The sequence below is a fragment of the Crocodylus porosus genome, unplaced genomic scaffold (assembly GCF_001723895.1).
Source record: "Crocodylus porosus isolate Cpor-Errol unplaced genomic scaffold, CroPor_comp1, whole genome shotgun sequence".
NCBI classification, from domain to species: Eukaryota; Metazoa; Chordata; order Crocodylia; family Crocodylidae; genus Crocodylus; species Crocodylus porosus.
In genome coordinates, this window is record NW_017728918.1 from 45,346,110 (window position 1) to 45,371,089 (window position 24,980).

Here is a 24,980-nt window from a genome sequence, read left to right on the forward strand (position 1 = left end):
AGTCCATTTCTTTGGACAAAGAAGGAAGGTTTAAAAGGTTCTTAGTCACATATCCTTCATAATGCTGTTCCATGTTCTAAACTATATCATCTATATTATATTGAACTAGCAAGCTTCCCTATAATGGAAATGTAGGGTTCCTTCAAGACTTTCTGGTTTAGCCCTATGTTTGAAAGAGTGCAGAGGAGGATATTGAATAAAATAGGTGTAACAGGGTGATTTGACCCTTTAAGGAGGAACAGTCAGCCCTGTTAATAAAAGCCCACATGGGGGTAAACAGAGAGTGTCCCACTGGAATCCTTAAAAAGGAAATAAAGGAGGAAGCAAGCTATGAAAGTAACAGCTTGCTGCAAGGAGGGGACCGGGTTGCTAAGCTGAAGTCAGAGCCAAAAGGGACTCTGCATCTAGTGTCCAGGACAGAGCAGAAGAACTTTGTTTTGTCTATTTGTTTTTAAGACTGAACTTTGCTTTAGAGGTCTGGATGTAATGAATTCTAGCTCAGGCTAAGCAACACATTACAGGTGATAGAGAAAGCAGGCAAACTCATCCACAAGCAATAAAAAACGGATCTAGAAGCCATGCTAAAAATGGCTGGCAGGGGTGTTCCAACAGTTCCAGCTTCAACAGCACTTTTTTAGTGGAGATTGCAGGAGAAGCAGCAGCACTTCATGGTTCAGGTACTGGATCAGGGGAAGACCAGCACACAGTTGCACACTACTACCCTCACCCAAACAAGAGTGGGAATTCTCACAAAATGGGGCCAGATGATGATCCTGAGGCCACTCACTCAAGAGGCCTTTCTAGAATCTTTTGAGTGGGTGACCAGAATGTAGCAATGATGTCAGGATCAGTGGGCCACTAAGCAAGCCTGTTACTTGACAGGGAAAGTTTGGGCTACATACCCAAACTCAGGTCCTGGGAGCTGAATTGACACAGATCTATGAAAACCTCAAGACCCCTATCTTCAACTGCCTAGGTTTTACTAGAGATACACCAGTGCCGGTTCCAGGAAGAACCATTTAACTCTGACACCCAGCCTTTAACACTTGCCCATAGCCTCACTCTGCTTAAACCAGAGTCCTGCTTATCCACAGAAATAATAGAGGCGATAAGGAGGACAAGACCAATTTTGCCAGTTATTGCCTGTAGGACACCAGGAGTGAATCTGAAGACATTGGTTGGTGATATCAAAGAGGTAGCTTGCTTAGTCAAGAATGTCCTTGAGGCCAGATTAGAATATGGGAAATACCCTGCTGGACCAAAGGGACAGGCCCAGCAATGCATGAACTCAAAATAGGAAGGGCCTCCTACAGCTAGAAGCCTGTTGGGTAGAGGTCCTGGACCCAACCTGGGAATCCTGCCTCAATTTCCAAAGAGACAAGGGTGGGCTTAACATTACCAGGCTACTGATTTGAAAGTAGAAATGGGATATAGTGCCAAGATGAAAGAATGGGGAGATTTCTGTCTGCTTTATGGGTGGAAAACTGGACATTGGTGCAGGGATTGCCCACAGATAGACTACAACTACATGGACACCAGGATGTCTGATAGAGGCCCCAGAACAGAGAGGCTATGTGGCCCCAGTGAAAAATAAAGAATACCCAGGTTCTAGGCTTAACAAATTCAGACTCTAGACAAACATGTACTGATGCTCCCTTAACATGATGCCAATTCAAAGCTGATGTGTTGTTTACCTGGGATTGCACTCTATTCCTCATACTTCTGCCATTGACCAGGATCTGCACATACCAAGATGGACTTCTCCCAGAAAGGAGTGGGACTAGGTGTAGAAAATGGGTCTTAGACTCCAATCTTTGGTGGTCAATAGGGGAGCAGAGGGGGAGGGGCGAGGAGGGAAGGACCAGTCAGCCCTCTTTAAAAAGCCCAAATGTAGGGCATTTAAAGCCCAGGAACCTCCTTTTTTTTTGAGCAAGTGGAAAGTGAACTGAAAAAGGAACAGCTTGCTGCAAAGAGGGATCAGGTTGATGTGCTGGGGCTGGAGCAAAGGGGGTTCTCCTGCCACTGTTAATCCACTGCATCATCATTTACAGTACCGTGGCACAATTGGCCAGCTCCATACTGCTTTGTAGGGAGGGGTGGTGAACAGGATCATGGCTATACTGCCTTTAGGTGGTTGACATCCCAACATTATGAAACTATACCCAATCCCTGTCACAAATGTAAAAAGAAAGACAACTCCTAGAACTCCATTTCTAGAATCAGTTGCTATCTGGTCCTAACAAATTGTTCATCTAGGAGGCACTAGAGATCAACTAAAGTTATTTAGATTAGGCATCTCTATAAATGGTAAGCTAGTGGATATTACATCTCATTACATATATTATTTGTTGGTTTCACCCTAAAAACCAATTGTATAAAACTGGTGCCATTTTACTCAACAGGATGGCTCCCTGTACATATTGAAAATTAAGCTTATTCCAGTTCTTTTCTTCTGTTAGCCTAGGGATAGCAGTTGGAGCCTAGGATAGGTGTGAGACTAGGGTGAGAAAAGCGAGTTTCCCATTTAATAGAGAAAACAAGTTAGGCCACACCCTTTCAGCTATATAAGCCTGTGGCTGGCTAAACCTGAAGAGCAGCCTGGAGGATGACGCTCAGGATGGTGTAGAATCCAGAGCCAAATCCAAGGGAGGGAGAAGCCCAATAGAGAACCTGTGAAGCCTCACAGAAGGAATGATCCCTGGGAGGGAATACAAAGGACAGCAGGCTGTGAGCTGAGAACTCTTGCCATTGGGGTAGAAGAAGCTGCAAGCTGAGGAATGTTACTGTTGTGGTCAAGGGACTCTGCACGTAAGAACTACTGTTGTGGTGAACCGAGGATGCCATTACCTGAAGACTGTCTGGGAGTGTGGCCTGGGTGCCATGCGGCATAAAGACTCCTTCTCTGCAGAGAGCTGGCCTGATGATGAGGGAAATAAAATAAAACCAACACGGGTTCATTAGAGGCAGATCCTGTCAGACCAACCTGGTGGCCTTCCATGACCAGGTCACAAAATCCTTAGATGCAGGTGTAGCAGTGGACGTAGTCTTTCTGGACTTTAGGAAGGCCTTCTCACCCCATTCTCATTAAAAAACTAGGGGACTGTGGCATTGACACCTACACAGTCAAATGGGTCACTAGTTGCCTGGATGGCTGCACCCAGAGAGTGGTGGTGGATGGGTCATTTTCGAACTGGAGGGATGTGGGCAGTGGGGTTCTGCAGGGCTCGGTCCTCAGGCCCGCACTGTTCAACTTCTTCATCAGTGACTTGGACAAGGGGTGTAAAAAGCACCCTGTTCAAATTCACAGACGACACTAAGATGTGGGGAGAAGTGGGCATGCTACAAGGGAGAAATAGGCTGCAATCAGACATAGCCAGGTTACAGGGGTGGACGGATGAGAACAGGATGGGTTTCAACACTGACAAAGTGCAAGGTACTGCACTTAGGGAAGAAGAACCAGCAGCATACCTACAGGCTGGGGAACTCCCTTCTCATCAGTGCAGAGGCAGAAAAGGATCTTCAAGTCATTATTGATGCCAAAATGAACATGGGCCAACAGTGTGGGGAAGCGGTCAGGAAGGCCAACCATACCTTGTCATGCATCCACAGATGCATCTCAAGCAGGTCCAAGGAGGTGATCCTCCCCCTCTGTACAATATTGGTCAGGCCTCAGCTGCAGTACTGCATCCAGTTCTGGATGCAGCACTTCAGGAGGGATATGGACAACATGGAAAGGGTCCAGAGGAGGGCCACCCACATGATCAGGAGTCAGCAAGGCAGGCCCTACAAGGAGAGGTTAAGGGACCTGAACCTGTTCAGCCTCCACAAGAGAAGGCTGAGAGGGGATCTAGTGGCCATTTACAAACTAGTCGGGGGGACCAACAGGCACTGGGGGAGTCCCTGTACCTCGGAGCACTACCAGGAGTGAAAAGAAATAGCGGTCACAAGCTGGCAGAGGGTAGATTTAGTCTAGATATAACTAGGTGCTACTTCACTGTCAGGGCAGCTAGGATCTTGGACCAGCTTCCAAGAGAAGTGGTGCTGGCTCCTACCCTGAAGGTCTTTAAGAGGAGGTTAGATGAACACCTTGCCAGGGTCATTTGACCCCAGTACTCTTTCCTGCCATGGCAGGGGGTCAGACTTGATGATCTGCTCGGTCCCTTACGACCCTACCAAATATGAAAGTATATATAAATTACTATGATGCAACTGTTACATCTGCATGGTTCTGTAGCAATATAAATGTACCAGAAACACTTGTATTTTAACCCCAATTAATGCAGCATCAAGTTAAGAAAATTTAGTCAACTAGAACACCACAGGATCATAAAGACATAACTCCTCAATCATAACAGCTAATGTGTGGTTTTGAGCAGCAGCTTCTTTTAGAACAACCAAAAAAAGGTGAAATTACACATTATAATTGAAACATTTTAAGATCACTTAAAACTTGAATGATTGCACAATAAGGTTTGCTGACAAGTGCTAAGTGCCCTCTAGGTAGCCAAGTTATGCTACTACAGGCAAGGATCATCTTTGAGCTTGGCTACCTAGCTCAAGTTAACTTCTGGGTGCTCATCTAAGAAAAAACCACCCATTGCAGTCCTCCAGTATCAACCAGGACTCTATGGCCCTCTACTGACAGCTGGGAATAGCCTGGGGTGAGTGAGGAGGGAGGGAAAGGAACAAAGGGGGACAGGGGGACCAAGGGGAAGGGGGCAGGATTGGAGAGGGGAAGAGGAACGAGTGAGGGGGAAGTGGATGGGTGGGGAGCTGCTGGATTGCCACCCTCTTTGTCTCCTAAACTGACCCCTGGATCTCCAGACCAGACCTTGGATCTCCAGGATCACCAGACCCTGCCATCCCAACCAACTCATCTATCCCCCTATTAAAGCTCTTGACCCCTGGATCACTGCCCTGCCACCTCAATCAGCCCGGGATTGGAAGAAGTAGTAGTGATAGGGGGTTGCTCTTTACCATCTGCTTCTGGGGTCCCTGCATATCTCTCTGACCCTGCACACCCAGATTCAGTCCCCACCAGGCCCTGCAACTGAAGGAAGGACCTGGGGACAAAGGGCAAAGAGATGCTGAGCAGCTGCAGGGCCTGATGGGAGCTACACTCAGGTGTACAGGGCAACATAGGCTGCAGGGAACCCACAAGCAGGCAGGGAGGCAGCAGCCACCCCACTCCACTGTCACTACTCTCAGGCCAATTGATTGGGGTGGCAGGGCAGTTATCCTAAGGGTGGAGGGGCTGATCAGGAGGTAAAGGCGGAGGGGAGGGATATCCGAGGGCTGATGGGAACAGAGGAGGAAATCCAAGTGATACAGTGATTCCCTGCATCCTCCCCAGCCTCCCTTTAGCTGGAGAGCTGGTGAGCAGGACAGGTATGGAGCAGACTCGCAGCCCCTAGCCACACCCCTGCTTGCCAGTCCTCTAGTAGCAAGTCTGTTCAGTGCATATTAGAGAGTATTAACCACAAATGTGTGACTGATCATTAACATTTTATTTAGCTTTAACACAGACTGACATTAGCACCTGCTAACTCTAAAATGTAATCTAACCCTATGATATAAAAGATAAAGCAGAGCTAAGTTTCTTAAGACCACATTCAATTTCACTGTTTGTCAATGTCAATGTTACCATTTTGTTGCAGAAATTTGGTGCTTTTATTTAATGCCATTACATTTGTAGTATCTCCCTTCTTTGATGCTGTATAAATGTATTTACTTGATAGGTACTTGAACATATTTTCATGAGACGGATTATGACTGGAGATTGTTTAGGGAGGAAGCTTTTAACTGGAATACCAGTTGTATATGCTGATATCTGAAAAATCAAGCCATTTATTTAGGTATCTTGACTATGTATTTATGTGGGTACTTCTAAAAACCCAGTTTTAGAAATATGACATGAGAAATAATTTAAAATACTAGGGAGTTACTTTTATTTTTCTAATTATGTTTCTAACTATAAACCACATATAGACACATATTAATTAAGTTAGTTTATTTAAAGCAGTTTTAAAGAGGCCTTGGAAGATTTAAGAATGAACCAGTGAAGAGAAAATGACATCCAGTATAGAAAGAAGCTGCAGGCTGCAAGCCAATATAACAAAACAAATCAAAATAATGGAATCATTAGCACAACTGCTTGCAGAACCTGCCAAGAAACTAAGTGAAACTGCTAAATGAACATTTTCTACAGCATATCTTGGTCCTGTAATAAACAGCCCCATCCTGTGTGTGGCCTTGTTTGCTGACCCATAATATTGGCAGAGATAATCAAGAAAAACAGAAGAACTAGCTGAACAAAGACTGAAAACTACTGAAAGAAGATACTTTACACTGAAACGACTTTATTTTACAAGTACTAAGTATTTTATTAAATGTGTGTCGGGGGGTAGGTGCTGCATGGCCCAGGCCCTGTCTGACCTGGCCCCTTCCTGGTGAATGGCATCAAGATGGGGAGGGGTCAGTCCTATCCCCCAGCTGCTCTCTGGTGTTATTTCTTTTTCTCACCTGCCATGACTGATATTCTGTCAGATAAGGAGCTGGTTTCACTGGGTGATAAGTCCAGGCTTGTTACAGAAATTTCTTTGTGGGGCTCTGCCATCCCTTCACACCACTCTAAGCACTTCTTAGATGTTATCCAGTTTTTTTCTTGGAGTCATAACCTTAGGGGCAAATTGGGCAATCCTACCCTGCAGTGATCCCAGGCAGGCCCTTCTGGTGAGTTCATTAGAAGTCTTCCTGTGACTTAAATCTACATGGTTCATCATGCTCTCAGGCTTCCTCCCCTTCTATAAAGTGATTAAGAATCTCAAGGATAAATTAACTCTGACCAAACCATTTAATTCCTTCATAGTCTCGGAGAACACATAGACTGAGGTCCCTTCATTTCATCAGGGGTCTTCACCCGCTATCAAATGGTTAAGAATCTCTATGGTAAAGCAACTCAAAATGCTTCCATTAATTCATTAATTCATGTACAGTCTGCCAAGATGTGTCGACCAAAAATCAATTAATGTGTTCAGGGTTCATCCCCCCACCCCATCAGTTAACTAACAGTCTCTAAAGTAAATCAATTTGCTGCACTTGATGCAAGGCTGGCTGCACTGCCCCAGCTCACAATAGGCTTAGGCTCCCATGCCTCACACCACCTGGCTCCTCTTCAGCCCAAGCTCCACTTCTTACTCAGGAAAGCCGTACCAGTGTTCTGCCTGAGGGTACCTGGGTTCATCGGTGGTCTTCAAACCACATGTGCTTGCCACCTTGAGTGCTTTCACCTACCGCTCACTACAGACCACCATAAGCAGGAGAGTCCTCTGGCATCACCTCTCCACAGATGCTGCAGTTTCTCACAGCTGCCACTTTCCAGAGCCAGAAGTACTGCTTTGAACTTCCTGCCTGCCAGTCCAGATGTAGCACTCGCTCCAGAAGCACAGTGCAGTGCTCTGAGCCCCGGCTATGTTCCCCCTCCCACCTGGGGTAAGTGAAGGATGATTATCATCCCTGGGTTTTCCTTCATCTCCGAGGCCTGTCCTCTTACAATGTGTAAAACAAACAATGTTATCAAATGAATAATGTGTTCAATTATAGCGGTAGAAAATTTCCATCACTAGAAATGATTCTGGGAGAGGAAGCTGTATGGACATTCATTTTGCAACAACTCCCTTTCCCCTCCTGCTTGTGCTTTCCCAAGAGTGGGGTGATCCCAGTCTGGAAAAAACGTGGACTGCTCTAGTGTGCTGGTTCCCAGGGGCACTTGTGCAGTGTGGTGAACCTTTCTGCCCATTTCTCAGGTTGGGGATTCCAATGTGAGAAGCAGGGAGGGAGCTCATGGCACCACTCCTCATGCTCAGTTCCCTGTGTCTAGAAGCCAAGCAGAAGAAGCAAAAGGACAAAGCCACCTGCCTGCTCAGACTCCAGACTGAGAAACAGGCAGGGAGAAGATGGTAGCTGTTCCTCCTCTTCCTTCCAAATCTATAGGAGGGTTGAAAGTAGCTACCTCTCATACCTTCTCCAGATTGGGAAGATAATGATCTCTGGAAGGCATGGGATTTCAGAATATAAGGTTATTTAGCAAAGGTCTCTCTAGTAAAACATTCAGGGTTATAAAATCTGGGATTTTTTTTTTAAATGAGAGTTTGGCATGGTGAATAAACCCTCCAGAAAGTTACACACCTTTTTTTTTTCTTTTAAGTTCCATCCTTATTTTTCATCAATTAGACCTGTCTTTTGACTGACCTCCTTAATTTTTTAAAATTTTTTTGTCTTTGGATTGTATTTCAGTTAGCATCTAAAGATCTTGTCTTTACATAGTGTTCTATTTACTTTCTACTTCACTGACTTCCCTCGATGTTATTTTTGTACTGGATCGTTATTTTATTTTTATTTCTTGTTAAAAGACTTTGTGTCTTAATATTGCTCTTTCACCTATACAGCAATTAGGATACATGTAATCCAAATAGTTACAAATAGTGATTTCAAAAGTCATTATTCACAAAATTTTCCAATAAGACCATAAAATGGTGTTTGTAAAAGCATACCTCTCCTCTTTCTCCATTCAGTCCTTTTGTTCCCTGAAGAAAGCAATCGAGAAAATTATGACTACAACAAAATGAATCAAGTTGATAAATATGGTCTTTGCTACTTCAGACATCTTCTCTCACCTTTAGACTCGCTATGCAATAAATAAACCTGATTCTTTTCTCTGCTCTGTAGTATTTCTTAATAGACAAAATAGTTTCATTGTGTTGCATTAAATATCCTATCAAATTTTTAAAATAGTTACACACACAGACATAAATACATAGGAACTTTTAGTAAGTGCAGTTTTATTTCTAGATATAATGAGTTACAATATTGATGTCAGTTACCTTTGAAAGGAACAAAAATGAAATGCAGTTTTCTTGAAACTATTTCTTTTAATGATACCTGATGACCTGGAGTTCCTGATCTTCCTTTTTCTCCTTTTTGTCCCTTCAAAAAAGAAATTTAAATTTTAAAAAAATATGTAGTCAAGGCATAATGCCCAACCAAAATCCCATCTATCAATGGAATCAAACAAAACCCCGCATCACCATTCCTGAGAGGGTTGGACTAAATGACCTTCTGAGGTCCCTTCCGACCCTAATTTTCTGTGATTCTGTGAATCCACTTCAAGGTGTAGCTATAAGAATTTGTATTATAACCCCTAATCTGCAACTTGAATATTGAGAACACTGATCTCCATCTCTTCTATTTACTTCAGTGGTTTTCAAGTAGCTTTCAGTCTGAAAGTCTTCATATTTATATTACAGAAATACAGTTTCAGAGTTGAAATTTAAAAACGTTATTCTCACTGCTGTTATGGGATGATTTATTGAGTTAAATCTACATTCTGCCATCTGTGTATTCAAGCAAAAATTCCATTTATTTTAATTTTTAAAACTAACACTTCAAATTAATTCAGTACTTGATTTATTAGTAAATACATCACAATCATTTTGGATGTAAAACAAAGTTAATATACCTGGATACCTCTTTCGCCCGGGCTTCCCTTGCTCCCCTGTAAATATTAGAAGGTATTATAACATGTCCACTGTCAAGCAGTCCATTTTCAAAATATTCATTTTAATTTTATTCCGTAAATACAAGACAAGTTGCAAATGATACATATCAGTAATGAACAACCTCAAATTATTTATAGGTATACAAACACTAAAAAGCAATAAAGCACAGAGTAAATTTATTGTGCAGATAACTCTCAATAAGAACAGCGATTTTGACATGTCAAATTAAAGAGGATGGTATATAATGATGCGTTCAATTTGCCATTGGGAGTTAAGCCACTGTTTGCACATAATTTAAATAAAGCACCATATGCTTTCCTGTTTTGTTTCTAGAGGACAAAATTTGTTGTCATTGTAACCAGACACAATTCTAAGTCAATAGTAGGTTCCCTGATTTCCCCCACTGTGAACAAAGCACAACCCCTGAAGTTAATTATATCAGGCTCATTATCCCTTAACAGTACATCTACTGTCAAATCCTGAATGAGTTTAATTGCATCACTGAGTGCAGATTTGTCCAACTGGCAGCCCACAAGTAATTAACCTGTGTGCTCTGACCTGAATGCCCTCCTCACATTGTTGCTGCTGCTGCTGCTGAGATCTCTGGCCTCCAACTCTCTCCTCTAGCTTCCACTTTCTGCTCCTGCCACTAGCAGGACTGGGAGCCTTCACTGGAGCCTTCTGTACAGCCCATAGATTCATGGCCTATGCAGTTTGTGACCCCCAGCCACTAAGAACTTGGACACCTCTAACTTAATTTCAGTAAATTGTTTTCTAAATGCTTTCACTTTGCATCATTTGACTAGAATGTAAAAGAATTAGATTAGATTTTCTTATTGGAAGACAAATTAATAAGAACACAACAAATAATTCCCTATTCTATTTAATTTACTTACAAAACAGACAGTTGCCGGTTAACAGTTAGAACAGTCACTTAACCCACTTCTGTGGGCTTGTTTCTGAAAGACTTTCTTTCATAGAAAGGGTTTATTATAGAATTTCTTGTGAAGTACTTTATATAATAAAAGCTACAGAAACTACTTACCTTTGTACCCGGTGTCCCAGGCATGCCCGAGTACCCTGGTTCGCCTGGAATACCTACTCCTCCTTGTTCTCCCTGAGTAATACAATAGCTCCATAAGTATCACTGATGTGCTGTGTATAAGAACATATATTGCATGTTTTTTCAAAATCCTATCTCTTAGCTATAATAATCTGAGATTTTATAACACATGATGATTGAAGTGTGCATCATTTTTTCCCAAGTCAAATGCAGCCAGAATAATTCAAGTCATGACAATATTCTCTTACTCTTACCTCAGCCATCCAACATCCAGAAAAAATTGTTTTTGATTGCCCCTTACCAAAGGCAGTTTAATATTACATTAACAAAGCTACGTGTAGTAATGTCAGTTTACTTTTGAACAACTTAACATTCAAATTATGTGGTTTAATATATTCTTGTCTATATTCATTATACAACATTTAAGTATAAAGGACTGAACATTCATTTTTCTTACACTGATTTCTTTGAAAGTACTTCAACTTTATATTGTTTAGGAAACTTGTGTAATTTCCCTCCTTGGAAATTTTCAATGACAGGCTGGATAGAATTCTGTCTTGGAGGTTTGAGAGAGGACAAACTCTTGCTCTGTGAAGGGGGTTAGAGTAGATGATCTTCCAGGGTACCATCTATCTGACACAACCATCCTCCCTGTAGATTGTGTTCCTCCTCTGCATGACCCAACATATCTTTCTCTCCTGGCTGTTTGTATCTGCCTCTTGGTCAACTTCAGGAAGATAAGTAGAAAGTATTCTAGGTAGTAGCTAGACCATGGACTCAAGGTTAGAACACTCTGCTGGAAAGCAAAACCTGCAGGCTCCAACCTGCTCTGAGTCAGCAAGTGCAATTATGCCTCTGTTCTGGGCATAAAATATGAGAGGTCCACATCTACCTTTTACTTGTACAAAACACTCACATACTTGGGTGATTCCATTTTCCCCTAGGTGTAAAAAGAACCCAAACTGTAAGTGCCAAAACTGCAGTTACATAGCGACATTAGTGCCACTTAAGCATACAGGTGAAATAGGATTTAGCTGTAACTTTCAGACAAGCTATGCTTTCCCCCTTATTCTTCCCTTCTGCACATGAAAAAAATACATTTTTTCTTGACAAGGTATTATACAAACGTATAAGTATAGATAAGTAACTAGAATAAACTTTTAATAGCATACTGATATGGAGAATTACAGATCAAACCAATTTTCTGTATGGTATAAAACTCCATATACACACAGACTTCACTGGGACTCTACTATATTTATATTACCTAAAGATACAGTACAATGTTAATAACAGCCAACCATTAAATATGTTCCAATTTGAAACAAAACGTCCTTTGAACTGACAAATAAATCATGGCACTTTTAATTACAGTGCCTGTCTCTTAATGGATTGTTTCCAGATTTCATATTTACCTTAGCTCCTGATAATCCTGGCTTCCCTTGTATTCCAGGTTCACCTTTATCTCCCTATTAATAAAACAATGTTTAAATCGTTTGGGTGTGAATATAAAGAAATGTTGCTTAGATTCTGGCTATATATAGGCATTCAATTGAAGTTCTGCAAAGCTACAAAGTTGCATGGAAGGCAGGCACTCCAGCTGGGGAGTGCAGATAATTGACAGCTCGTCCTCTGCCATCCAGGAAAAGAAAGCAGGCTGCCAATGATCACCTGGCAGCTGCTGAAAAGCAGCATCTTCCAAGGACAAGAGTCTAGCCAGAGTGGCAGTGGTGAGAAGAACTGCTCTCCTCACCCTTGCCAACCATAGTACTGCAACTGCCAGAGCCCTAGCTCTTGCTAAGGCTTTTATAGTGGTGGCAGGAACTCTTGCATCTCAACCAGCCCACTCCACTTATTGACAAAGCAGCCAAAAGAGAGTGTCAGGGGGAAGCTGAGGGAACTCTCACCACTGCTCAAACAGACTCGGAGAGTCCAAAGTCTAGTCAGGGGTGACAAGAATTGGCACTACTGCTTGAATAGTCCCAGACAGAGCTGAAGCTGTTCAAGATACTTCAGCAACTGGCTTTCTACAGGGCTTCCTGCAAGCTCATTTACTGGATAGGCTATCAAGGCACCAGCTGTTCTCCTCCCCACTTCGGGGTGGGAGAGCAGAGGACTTTAGGACAATGGGCGGCCCATCCTTCTAAGTGAAACTAAGGGCATCATATGCAGTGCAATGAATCTTCTTTCTCCAGCAAACACTGGCCACACCTGCGCTTTACTGTAGAGTGAACTAATTAGCTGCAGGGTAAAGCATCACCATCTACACATGCAACAGTATTAGGCCACAGTAAGTAAATTAATGCCACGGTAAGGTAGTACTATTGCGGACAGTACTATATTATGGCAGAGTAATTAACTGTGATTAAACACAAATGTAGACATAAACTATGTGCATAAATTGCACCTGGTCAGGCTAGTTAGTTAGGGACCAGATTTCCCCAGCCCGCTGCCTAGCCACACAGCACTGCACTTTCAGCACCCTCATGCCCCAGCCAGCCCCTCTGCTGTCTAACACTGCCACCCAGAGCCTGGGGCTGAAACCCCATACCCTCTGGCAGCCCCGACCTGTTCTACCTTTCACTGTTCTCATTTCTTACTGTTTTCCTTGCTTATTCAGCAAAAGGGCTTCCAAGCACTAGGATTTGCTTGCATGAAAAAATACTCATTTTCATATTAAAAACTACACGACAAATAATCTTTTCAGTTTCTTAGATTACCTTTCTATTAAAGGTGAATCACTGATTATCTTGATCCTGTGTTGCTTACAGAAATGAGAGAGTTTTGAAAGCACTGAAAAATCCAGTTGATTGTATTGTGCAGACTTGTACAATACATTTCTTTCCTCAACACAAAGACACCTATTTCATTTGAGAATGCCATAAAAATACATTTTATTTTAAAGTGCATTCAGTGTCGACCTAACTCAGTTCCCCTTGAAAGAGTTGCTTGTAAACTCTCAGCAACAAGAGCAAAATTAAGATGCTGCTGAGCACTTGTAAGAATGTTACCTTCAACATAAAAGTTAATATTTATATGTATCCAAATATCAATTGTTCAACTGAAAATATGTATATATGGATAGAGCAAGTCTCCAAGTATAAACTAAATATTTTCTGGGCCATATCATGAAATGTTTATTCAATCAAAACTCATGTAACTTAAAAGTTTATACTAGCAGCTAAGTATGAATTTATTTAGCAACTATTTTTTTTTTTTTGGTACTACGGACATGGGTCAAATTCCATCTTACTGTAACTCTAATGCAATCAATAAAATTACATCTGAAATAAATTTGGCTCAGTAGGTGGAAAAAGCAACACAACTTTATTTAACACAATTAAAGTATAAATAAATGTAATGTAGATAAAAAGTCAGGCTATACACTGAGAATTATTTGGCCCTTAGTATTCAAGAACATTTTCCAGGGCTGCAGGACTTGGAACTAAACAGATGCCAAGATTCATGACACAACAGGCATGGGCTGGGAAGCTTTATCAAAGCTATTCAGTATTTTCAAAACTGCACATAAGAGTTAGATATGGCAAATAATAGTATTCAGTATTCTAGATACCAAAAAACCCTAAAAAACTGCATAACGCATGGTTATGGAACTTTGTAATCTACAATTTGGTAACACTCCACTATTCATTCCAATCAGCAAATTAAAATTAATGCTCTCACCTTTGGCCCAGGTGCTCCAGGTAGACCAGGTGCGCCTTCATGACCGACTGTACCCTATTTATTAAAGGAAAAAAAGACGATTTAGAGGGTCATAGCTGTCCCTATCTCAGCTGTATTGCTTATTACATGCATAATAACACAGTACAGAGACTGAGAATATCTTTTAAAGTTTATGATAGTCCTAATCCATCAAACATTTTATACAAAATGAAACAACCTATTCAAGGGAAAGAACTGTTGGGGGGGTACTTATTAGGATTGTGATACTTCTCATAGTGGGACAACTCATTCAAATCAAACCCCTCCCACCTATGGGCTGATGGTCAGCCCCATACTCCACAAGAGGCTCTTAAAAACACAGACAGAACTGGGATTACAAGGTTCCTAATACCATTTTAGATTATTATCAGAAATCAGGGTGTGTCCTCCCCTAGTTGAAACTGCAAATTGTGGCTTGCCTCCACTCCCTTACGGAACAGGGAGTTTGTGGAACAGAAGGTTAATCTTTGGAATATATAATTATTTTTTTCTTTATCTTTGCAGGCATCAAAATTGGTACATTTATTCAGAATCCAATACTTCTACCATTTTTACACGCAACAATTCACTTTGTAGCATGGATAAGTAAAGCTCATAAGCATACATCACAGACTTCTTTAAGAGAATGATCCTTCTTTTCCTGGTTTCCACAGAGAGAAATGTGTTGATAAAGAGATATGTAATTGTATTTGTTCCAAAAGAAAACGAAAAACCATCAGAAGTTTAGCCTATGCCTGGGTTTCTCTTTTTTTTTTTTTACTTAAAAAATAAGGTTTGTCATCTTTCCAAAATATACTTGGAGTAACTTTAATCATGTTTTCCAAGAAGGGATTCCCATTTACAGAACTTTCCACATCTGGTGTTAATATATGGTTTTTGTCCCTAGTTCATCAAACTTTCTCTTTGGACTCTAGAATTGCAGGTTCAATAAAAATCATGTACACATTTCCTGAATTAATATTCCAACATCCTGAGGGATAGCCAGCACGGGTTTCTTGCAGGTAGGTCTTGCATGACCAATCTCATCTCCTTCTATGACCAGGTGACTATCATCTGGACAAGGGAGAAGAGCTTGATGTCATATATCTTGACTTCAAAAAAAGCCTCCAATCTGGTATCCCATGATCACCTTCTGGCAAAACTGGCTAATTGTGGCCTTGGGTCCACCATGATCCGCTGGCCGGAGAACTGACTCCGTGGTTGGACCCAGACGGTGGTGATTGACGGAAGTCAATTGTCATGGTGCCCGGTGACCAGTGGGGTCCCCTAAGGCTCTGTCCTTGGACCCATATTGTTCAACATCTTCATTAATGATATGGACATTGGCGTCAGAAGCAGACTGGCCAAGTTTGTCAATGACACCAAACTTTGGGGCAAAGCATCCACACCAGAAGACAGGAGGGCGATCCAGGCTGACCTGGACAGGCTCAGTAAGTGGGCAGACGAGAACCTGATGGTGTTTAACACTGAAAAATGCAAGGTTCTCCAACTTGGGATGAAAAACCTGCAGCATCTTTATAGGCTTGGCAGTGCTATGCTGGCTAGCACTAGGGAAGAAAGAGACTTGGGGGTCATGATTGACCACAAGACGAACATGAGCCTGCAATGCAATGCTGCAGCTGGTAAAGCAACCAAAACACTGGCTTACATCCATAGATGCTTCTCAAGCAAATCCCGGGACATCATTCTCCCCTTGTACTCGGCCTTGGTGAGGCTGCAGCTGGAGTACTGCATCCAGTTTTGGGCTCCACAATTCAAAAAGGATGTGGAGAAACTTGAGAGAGTCCAGAGGAGAGCTATGCTGTCAGGAAAACAGACCTTACCATGACAGGCTGAGAGCCATGGGGCTCTTTAGCCTGGAAAAGCGCAGGCTCAAGGGTGATCTGTTGGCCACCTGTAAGTTTATCAGGGGTGACCACCAGTACCTGGGGGAATGTTTGTTCACCAGAGCGCCCCAAGGGATAAACTACTGCAAGACCATTTCAGGCTGGACATAAGGAAGACTTTCTTTACTGTCCAAGCCCCCGAGGTCTGGAACAGCCTGCCATCAGAGGTGGTTCAAACACCTACACTGAACGCCTTCAAGGAGCAGATTGGACGCTTATCTTGCTGGGATCCTATGACCCCAGCCCTCTGGGCGGGGGGCTGGACTCAATGATCATCCAAGGTCCCTTCCAGCCCTAATGTCTATGAAATCTGTGAAATCTATTAAAACTATGAATGTGACAGAAACTTGCAACAACCACAGAGCTGATCAAATACTTGGAAAATAGTCTTTCTAGAACATTTACAACAATATTTTCTAGTAGTCCAATGGATGTGTGCTATTATTTGAATGAACCCCTGTTTTCATACATGCTTAAAAAACTGCTTTCATAGAGTACTGAGGGTTAAGAAGCTACTCAGAGAGGACATTTGACAATGTTCAAGTTACGGGAAACTTACAATTTTCATCTAAGGTGTGTCCTCAACATTTTTCCCCTCCACAAACCAGATGAGCAGTGCCAGTCCTTCAATGAGTTGGATTCAGCCAAGAAGCCTGATCTGGCTGCAGGGGTGAGTGGAGGGAGAGCAGCTTGGCCTCAATCCTGTTGCATGAGAGGTCAGGAGAAACATCACAGTCCTAATCCTGCCTGTAGTGGAGAAGGGAGGGAGAGAGTTGCCCTACCCTGATCCTGACACATTTGAAGGGAGGGGGAGAACAGCCCCTGCCCAATCCTGTAGCACATGGTGAGGAGGGAGAGGGAAGGAAGGAGGAGGGCCAGACCTGATCTGGCCATGCAGGGCTTGGTAATTTGGCAGCAATATTAACTGCCATGCCTCCCCCGCTGCAACGTTTTTTAACCCATGGGGAGCCCCCATGGGGCGGATGCTGTGGCTCCACAGGCCAGATTTGGCCTGTGGGTTGGGAGTTGAGAACCCCTAATCAAGTGAATTAGTACAGATGAGCAGAGGTGATTCTGGCTTAGTGTGAATGACAGAAACTAAACTAGTGTACCATACCATCTACTGCTTCCTTTCACTACAGAAGATATGAGTCCAAGTCTGTGCAAGAAGCAAACCCACATCTTTCTAACCTAGATATTATTAGAATCAAGCCGAGTCAAGAAGTATAATGTATAAAGTTTTTTATACAAACTTATTATGCAGGGTTTCTTTTCTCCTTTTCTAGCTGAGAAGTGTTCAGTTTATAGTAGAAATTCTTGTTGCTAGTCCCTGAGTAGATGGCATTGTACTTCGGCACTACCAAGTTTAATTTCATTTTGATTGCTCCAGCTCTCAGGGTCATCCATACAGCTATTAAATGCATGCAATAGATCCTACATATATTTACAACATGGTACCTATTTCATATACCCATTCCTGGAGTTTTGCTTCTGCTTCTGATAATTTCTGTTTCCATACTTTAATTTCCATTACCTATCTTGCTTACTGTTGGTAACAATGTCATCTGCTCTGAAAACTAGACAAAAGTATTTATTTAACTTGGGTGGGACCTACTTAATTTAATTGCTTAATGCACTATGTTACTGCATAGTGGCTCCACTTTCCTCGTCCTCTTTTTATTCATGTAGATAAACATTTTTCAGTATGTGTTTTAATTTTCTTTTCAAGATGCCATTCAGCTTGACTTTTAATAATTCTCACTATTTCTAGACATCTTGATCTCTACAGATGTAGCCTTCTTTGCTGAGCAATCTCATTTTCCATTAGTTGTGTGCTCTCTTCTTATTCCCAATACCTTATTTCCAGGGAACTGGGTTTTCCGTGTGCCATGGAAAAATGCAGTAAAACCTGGATTTTCTCATTTTAAGAAGAAAAACACTGGGTTTTCCCTTGCAGGCTGGCACAGTTCCAACAGGCAAGGGGCTGAGGGGACTGGGAGAAGGGTGATAAGCAGGGGGTGCCATGCGCATGGGTGCACGTACACATGCACATGGCCAGCAGGCAGCCTGGAGAGCAGCTCCCGCAGGTACATCAGGCAGTGATGGGGTGGGGAGGGGGAATTGAGGCTCCCATACTGAGGAAGGGAGGGAAGAAGTTGGGCAGAGCTAGGGTTGGGGCTGCTGCAGGTTTGGGGCCCAGAAAGGGAGAAGGATAGGGCTGTGGGCAGCTCATGTGGGGGAGGAGCTGGCTCCACCCCACTGCATCTACACCCAGGGGGAGCACTGGGGAGTATGTGCCCTGAGATTTGTGCACAGGGTGGGGTGGGCTGTCTACTGTGGGGTTGGGCTCCACACTCTGCTGCCTTCTCCCTAGGGCCTTCGCAGTCCAGTGGGTGGGACTCAGTGTGGCAGAGCAGAGCAGGGTTGGGCAGGGAAGCTCATTGCCAATGCAACTGCACTGCCATGAAGAGGCACCCCCACCCACCTGGCAGCAGTGGGGTGGGTGGTGCAGAGCTGTGCTCCTCACTTCTGCCAGGCAGGCAGGGGGAACTTCACTGCAGTGGCACTGAGCTTCTCTGCCCGGCCATACTTTGCCCTGCTGTGGCAGGTCCTGCCTGCTGGGCCATAGAGACCTCAGGGGGAGGGCAGCAGAGCAGGGAACCCTGAGCCCACAGCGGGCAGCCTGCAACACCCCTCCCCCCATGGGCTCCACTCCAGCTGTGCCACCCATGTGGGAAGGGGAACCAGGCTCCGCATTGCACTCTGCCGCTACAGCCACCACCTCCCACAGGTAGCAGTCAGGGCTCAGGCACTTCTGCAGGGAGCAGGGGGTGTGGACCTGGGTCCCAGGCCCTGTAGCCCTGGTAGCTGGGGGCACCCACTGGCAAGGCTGTGGGATGTAGCAGAGGGCTGTGGAGAGCTGTGGTTGGGAGTGAGGGGCAGTAGCACCAGCAGGGGTAGAGTGGCTGTAGGTTGGGAGTGAGGGCAGTGGCATGGGCAGGGCACCTGCATATAAAAGCTGCTCAGTGCCACAAAGCAGTGGGAGTGGTGGGGAGGGGCAGTTGCAGCTGGACCTGTGTCCTAGTCAGCAAAGAGGGCAGAGTGAACTCTACTTCTCCATGATAAAAAACTTCAAATCAAATGCCAAAATATATAGGTATTTAGAATTTATTTTATTACAGTGATTGGAGGCACTAATAGGTTTCTAAATTGCTTTAAAACTGTAAATATATCAATAAAACATGGCATTCAACTGATACATACATACATACCTACCTTTATTTATGTATTTATTTACACACACACACACACACACACACACACACACACACACACAGTGGCGTTTCATTTTAATCATGGAAGGACACAGATTTGGGATTTTTAAATCAGAGAATCTGTGATTTTTAAACAGAGGAAACCAGGATCCCTGCTTATTTCCTGCCGCCTGTTACTGTTTTCAGAATGGGAAGAGAAAAAGGGAACAGAGGGAGTTTGGTCTCAGGGTTTTTCAGTCCCTGCTGGAGGATGAGCTGGGTGTACTGGAGCCCCCCCAAGTTTGGGGGGGAGTTTCCAATTAAGCCACTCCACCCTCCAGCACTGGCTGGGGAACCCCTAGAATGAGTTCCCTCTAGCAAGGAGCAGGGGCCATTGCTAGAGGAAACCGACTGCAGACTCACAGCCAAAAGCTAGGTTCCCCTCCCCCCTGGAACCAACAGTGAACTTCTGTTTGGTCTGGAAGATCATCATAACTCAGAACACCTCCTGCAAAGCGTTTTCAGTTACAGCGAGGAGCTGCACTTGTCTGCACCCTGAGGTGTTTATTCTATTCTGTTCCATTCAAATTCTTGTCTTGTCATTGCCCTCATCATTGTAACATCTGAGAACCTTCTAGTAGTGATAAGTAGTTTAAATAATATTTATTGCAGGTTCATGTTCTCTCTCATACTCCCACTATGGGCCAACTGTGAGTGCTCAGTGCAGTCTTTTGATAGGACGTCAGGTACGTCATTCGTGTGTGCGTGTGTGTGCGTGCATATAGAAGTATTTATTTTTAAGATGATAAGGTTGAAAAAAATTAATTACTTGATAGCTATTATATACATGAGGAATAAACATTAGATAAGCTAATTACCAGACATAATTTAAATCACTACTCTGCACTTCATACAAACAGCATAGAACATGACTTTAAAGGGAACTAAAGTATTTTTTCTGATGCAATGTATAGAAAGCTTAAGCGTACAAATCCAAATTAAAAATAAAAGAGTAAAAATAAAACAATTCAGCAACATGAAATTTTATGTTACTCCTCCATTTTTCCAGGGCAGTTGTATTTATGTAGGAGATAAATTAATAAATTACTTATGCTGGCAGTGTAACAAGGGTAATTATTACTTAGGAGAAGTTGTTTCTGAAGAATTTCCCCAAAGTATTAAGTATAAACCATCAACAGGCTTTCCATCTGTTTTTTTTCTGGAACAAACATTTTTACTGTGACTAATACAAGGAAAAATATAAGGAAAAATCCCACTCTATTTTTTGATTGAATTACCATATAATTTTAAATATTCAAATATTCCATGTATCAATTGCATATTTATTTTATCAAGTGATATAAGATCCACTAAATTGAACTGATAGTAAACATCAGGAAAACTTATTCAAATAAATCACAGAACCAAATGGTAACCATTTACAAATTCTAAGGAAATTCTGAAGAGACTATACTAGGTAAGTTACTAAATGGATAGAACCTAGAAGTAACAATGTGACTACTAAAGAATCTAGTCAAAATATAAAAGTGGAACAAGGACAACCTAAATTTACAGTGGTTCTATATACAAGGAAAATCAAAGTAATGTATGTTCCCCGATATCATGTCTTCATCCTATACTTATTTATACTCACCCTGCATTATTGGTATGACAGCATGTGGGAAAGAATGCTCCAAAAGGACGGGAGTAAGAGCCAGGATCCCACTAGTGTCACTTTGCCATCTGTTTTCCACTCAAATCACGGCATGGTAATTATTAACATCGCTGCCATATCCTCCTACCCTTTCCTGTCTCAAAAACATGCTACCCACTTGGACAACTATGCTGGCCCCATCTGAGGGCCAACCAGAGATGTGCAACTACTGCAGCTATCCTAAATAAGGGGATAGGAATTACATTTTTATCTTTCTTGCTCCCTTTGCCAAGTAACCTAAGACAGCAGTGGCTCATATAAAAGGTAAGACTGAAGATGAGGACAGAAAAGAAATCATGTTCTAAATTTGTAAGTCATGCTGGCAATGCAGGAACAGTGAGATATGATTTACATGTACTCCAATAAACATAATAGCTGTTATGGTCATCAAAGGAAAAAAACTACAGAATCAACAGTATGGATGTCCCACAGATTAGAAATACAATTGTTGCTGTTAAAACTACTCATTGCATTTTATCCTCAATGATGAGTTCTAAAGCCTCCCAAAACAAAAATAAAACAGCTCACCAATGAACAACAGGAAACAACAAGGTAATAAAACACTAGGTTGTAGTAAGAAGTAAATGAGGAATAAGTCAACATAGGCTTCATTAAATGAAAAAAGTGAAAGAATGAAGCAACACTTATCTGACATCAAGTTCAAAAGCTAACATAAGCCTGTAGCAAAACACTTTAGCCTTCCTGAATGCTCCATTGCTGACCTCAGAGTAGGTTTTACAGAGTAGAATTACAGAATCATAGAAGAGTAGGACAAGTAGGGACCTCCAGAAGTCATCAAGTCCAGCCCCCTGCCTAAGGTAGGATTATCCCTATCCAAACCATTCTATAGAAAGAAAGCCATTGTCTAACTTCATAGGAAAACTACAGTCAACCCAAACACAATGCAAAAAAATCACATCCTAATCTGCCACAAGTAAACCAGGGAGGCCACAGCAACCAATATCCTGCTGCTGGAAAGGTTGTTAAAATACACAAAAGGTCCCAGAAAAAGGGGCATGCCCTCCACTATGTTAGAAGGCAAAAACCTCCACAATCCATACCAATCTGACCATGGGGTAAAATTCTTTCCCGACCCCAAATATGGCAATCCATCTGATCCTGAGCAAAGGGGCAAGACCCTTTAGCCAGGAACCTCTGGGTTTAGGTCCCAGTAGGGAGCACTGGCACACGCCAGTAAAAATCCCTGGCCTTGGCTGCAGCCAAGAACAAAATTTCTAAGGAATGTGTAGCAGCAGGAGAGGAAGAATTTCCCTCTCAGCTCAGTACAGCAATCAAGAAACCCCAGAAGCCATGAGAAATACTAACAACAGAACATACGCATAGCTATACCTAGATCATCTCTGACCCATGCCTGTCCAAGGGTGGAGGTGTTCTTCTTGAATATCTCCAAAGCTGGGATTTAATAGCCTCCCTAAACAGTAATATAACAAAACTTTAAAAGCCAACCTGAACATGAAATTGCAGAACAAGAAATCAACCACAGACTGGATTCTGTTAAGCGTGATCTAAACAGGTACAACACATTCTTAGCCCATTACCTGGATTAGCTTTTTTGATTCCTATGTCCCTATGGGTTTGTTTGCCTTTCAGCACTGACCCCTCTTCGTTCTCTTCTACCTCCTCCCCTCCCGTATGTTTTGTATTTAAAATCACTATTTCAAAGCCTACTCTGTGTATGTCCTTTCATATCTTCTGATAAAGTGAGCTCTTACTCACAAAGTTTATGGATCTCTGATTCAGTTAGTCTACAACGTGCATCTACACACACACACACACACACACATACATATACATGCTCTGGAAAGTGTTTCTAGAATGGCGAATGCTCTGACCTCTTTCCAGTCACAAATGGTGTCAAGCAGGGCTGTGTGCTCACACCTACCATCTTCTGCATGGTATTCTCTGCCATGCTGTCAGATGCCTTCCAAGACAATGATCTTGGTATGGGGATCAGGTACCATTTTGATGGAGACATCTTCAACCTGCGCAGGCTCCAAGCGAGCTCCAGAGTCCAAACAGCCACAGTTTGTGACTTCCTCTTCACTGACAATTGCACATTATGTGCAGGCTCACAGACTGACATGCAACAGTTCTCATTCAGCCTACAACAACTTTGAACTCACTATCAACACGAAGAAGACCAAAGTGATGTTTCAACCTGTACCTGGCACAACACCGAAGAAACCACGTATCTCAGTTAAAAGCCAATAACTGTCTAGCTAGGCAGCAAGCTATTCCGTGCTATCCACATCAACAACGAAGTCAACAGGAGGCTAACAAAAGCCTTCGGCAGACTGGGACTGCAGAGGCATCAGAACGCCAATGAAACTGAAGGTTTACAAAGCCATCATTCTTCCGTCCCTCCTTTATGTCTGCGAAACCAGGACCATCTACCAGTGAAATGCCAAGAAATTAAACCACTTCCACCTCTGCTGCCTGTGAAAGACACTAACAATCAAGTGGCAGGACAAGATTCTGGACACTGAGGTGCTCGGAAAAAATCAGCCCTCCTCAGTATCTACACCCTACTGAAACTGGCACAGCTAAGAAGGGCTAGCCACCTTTCAAGAACGCCCAACATTTGCCTTCCAAAGAAAATTTTCTATGGTGAATTGTCAAATGAAGTATGCTTTTGTGGTGCACCAAAGCAACGGTACAAGGACACCCTAAAAGTGTTCCTAAAGAGTTTTGGCATTGACCCAGAGTCATGGGCCACCAATGTGGTCAGGAAGGCTAACTGTACCTTGTCATGCATCCACAGATGCATCACGAGCAGGTCCAAGGGAGTGATCCTCCCCCTCCATACAACATTGTTTGGGCCGCAGCTGAAGTACCGCATCCAGTTCTAGGCGCCGCGCTTCAGGAGGGATGTGGATACCATTGAGAGGGTCCAGAGGAGGGCCACTCACATAATCAGGGGGCAGCAGGGTAGGCCCTATGAGGAGAGGCTATGGGACCTGAACCTGTTCAGCTTCCACAAAAAAAGGCTGAGAGGGGATCTGGTGGACAATTATAAACTTGCCAAGGGGGACCAGCAGGCAATGAGAGAGTACCGGGAGTAACAAGGAACAACGGCCATAAGTTAACTGAGAGTAGATTCAGGCTAGACATCAGGAGGCGCTACTTCACAGTCAGGGCAGCTAGGATCTGGAACCAACTTCCAAGGGAAGTGGTGCTTGCCCCTACCCTGGGGGTCTTCAAAAGGAGGCTAGAGAATCACCTAGCCGGGGTCGTGTAACCCCAGCATCCTTTTCTGCCCATCACGGGGAAGGGGTGGGGGGGGTCAGACTTTATGATCTGCTTAGGTCCCTTCTGAACCTACCAACTACAAAACTATTCCAGGGTGAAAAGTATCATTCTCTGACTATATTCCTTCTATGTCTTGAAAATGGATGCTCCCTGTTAAAGGGTTTTCCTTTAAAATATAAACTATAATTCTTTACTGATCGGCACCTCTCCCCAAATATATATTGATTGTTATAGCATCTTTCTGCCTGACCAATATGCATAGCCACCCCAAATACAAATTCTCAGAGATTATCCTCCCTTTTCCCAGCCTGTGCTTCTCTGAGATTTGAATAGCTATTGACTGTCATGGACATTCTTGACACTTAGCCACCTGACTGAGTCTTCCCAGCCATGCTATAAAATTAAGTCCGTCTGTCAGATGCATCTCTACACACACACACACACAAAGAAGGGAACCCTGGCAGACCTATCATATCCAACCATGGGACCCTAACTGAGGAAATATCAGGTTTC

The 24,980-nt window shown here is 43.0% G+C and overlaps 1 protein-coding gene across 2 annotated transcripts in view; it reads right to left on the reverse strand.

Moving 5' to 3' along the window:
• The window catches only part of LOC109311745 (collagen alpha-1(XXI) chain-like), a 142,903-nt gene that overhangs the window by 7,603 nt on the left and 110,320 nt on the right, over positions 1 to 24,980 (reverse strand). For both annotated transcript variants that reach the window (XM_019537555.1, XM_019537556.1), the window contains 6 exons: positions 14,305 to 14,358; positions 12,036 to 12,089; positions 10,603 to 10,674; positions 9,518 to 9,553; positions 8,941 to 8,985; positions 8,553 to 8,585 (listed from right to left, as the gene is read on the reverse strand). In XM_019537555.1, the coding sequence (XP_019393100.1) occupies positions 8,553 to 8,585; positions 8,941 to 8,985; positions 9,518 to 9,553; positions 10,603 to 10,674; positions 12,036 to 12,089; positions 14,305 to 14,358 (294 nt within the window). The remainder of the gene's footprint in view (positions 1 to 8,552; positions 8,586 to 8,940; positions 8,986 to 9,517; positions 9,554 to 10,602; positions 10,675 to 12,035; positions 12,090 to 14,304; positions 14,359 to 24,980) is intronic.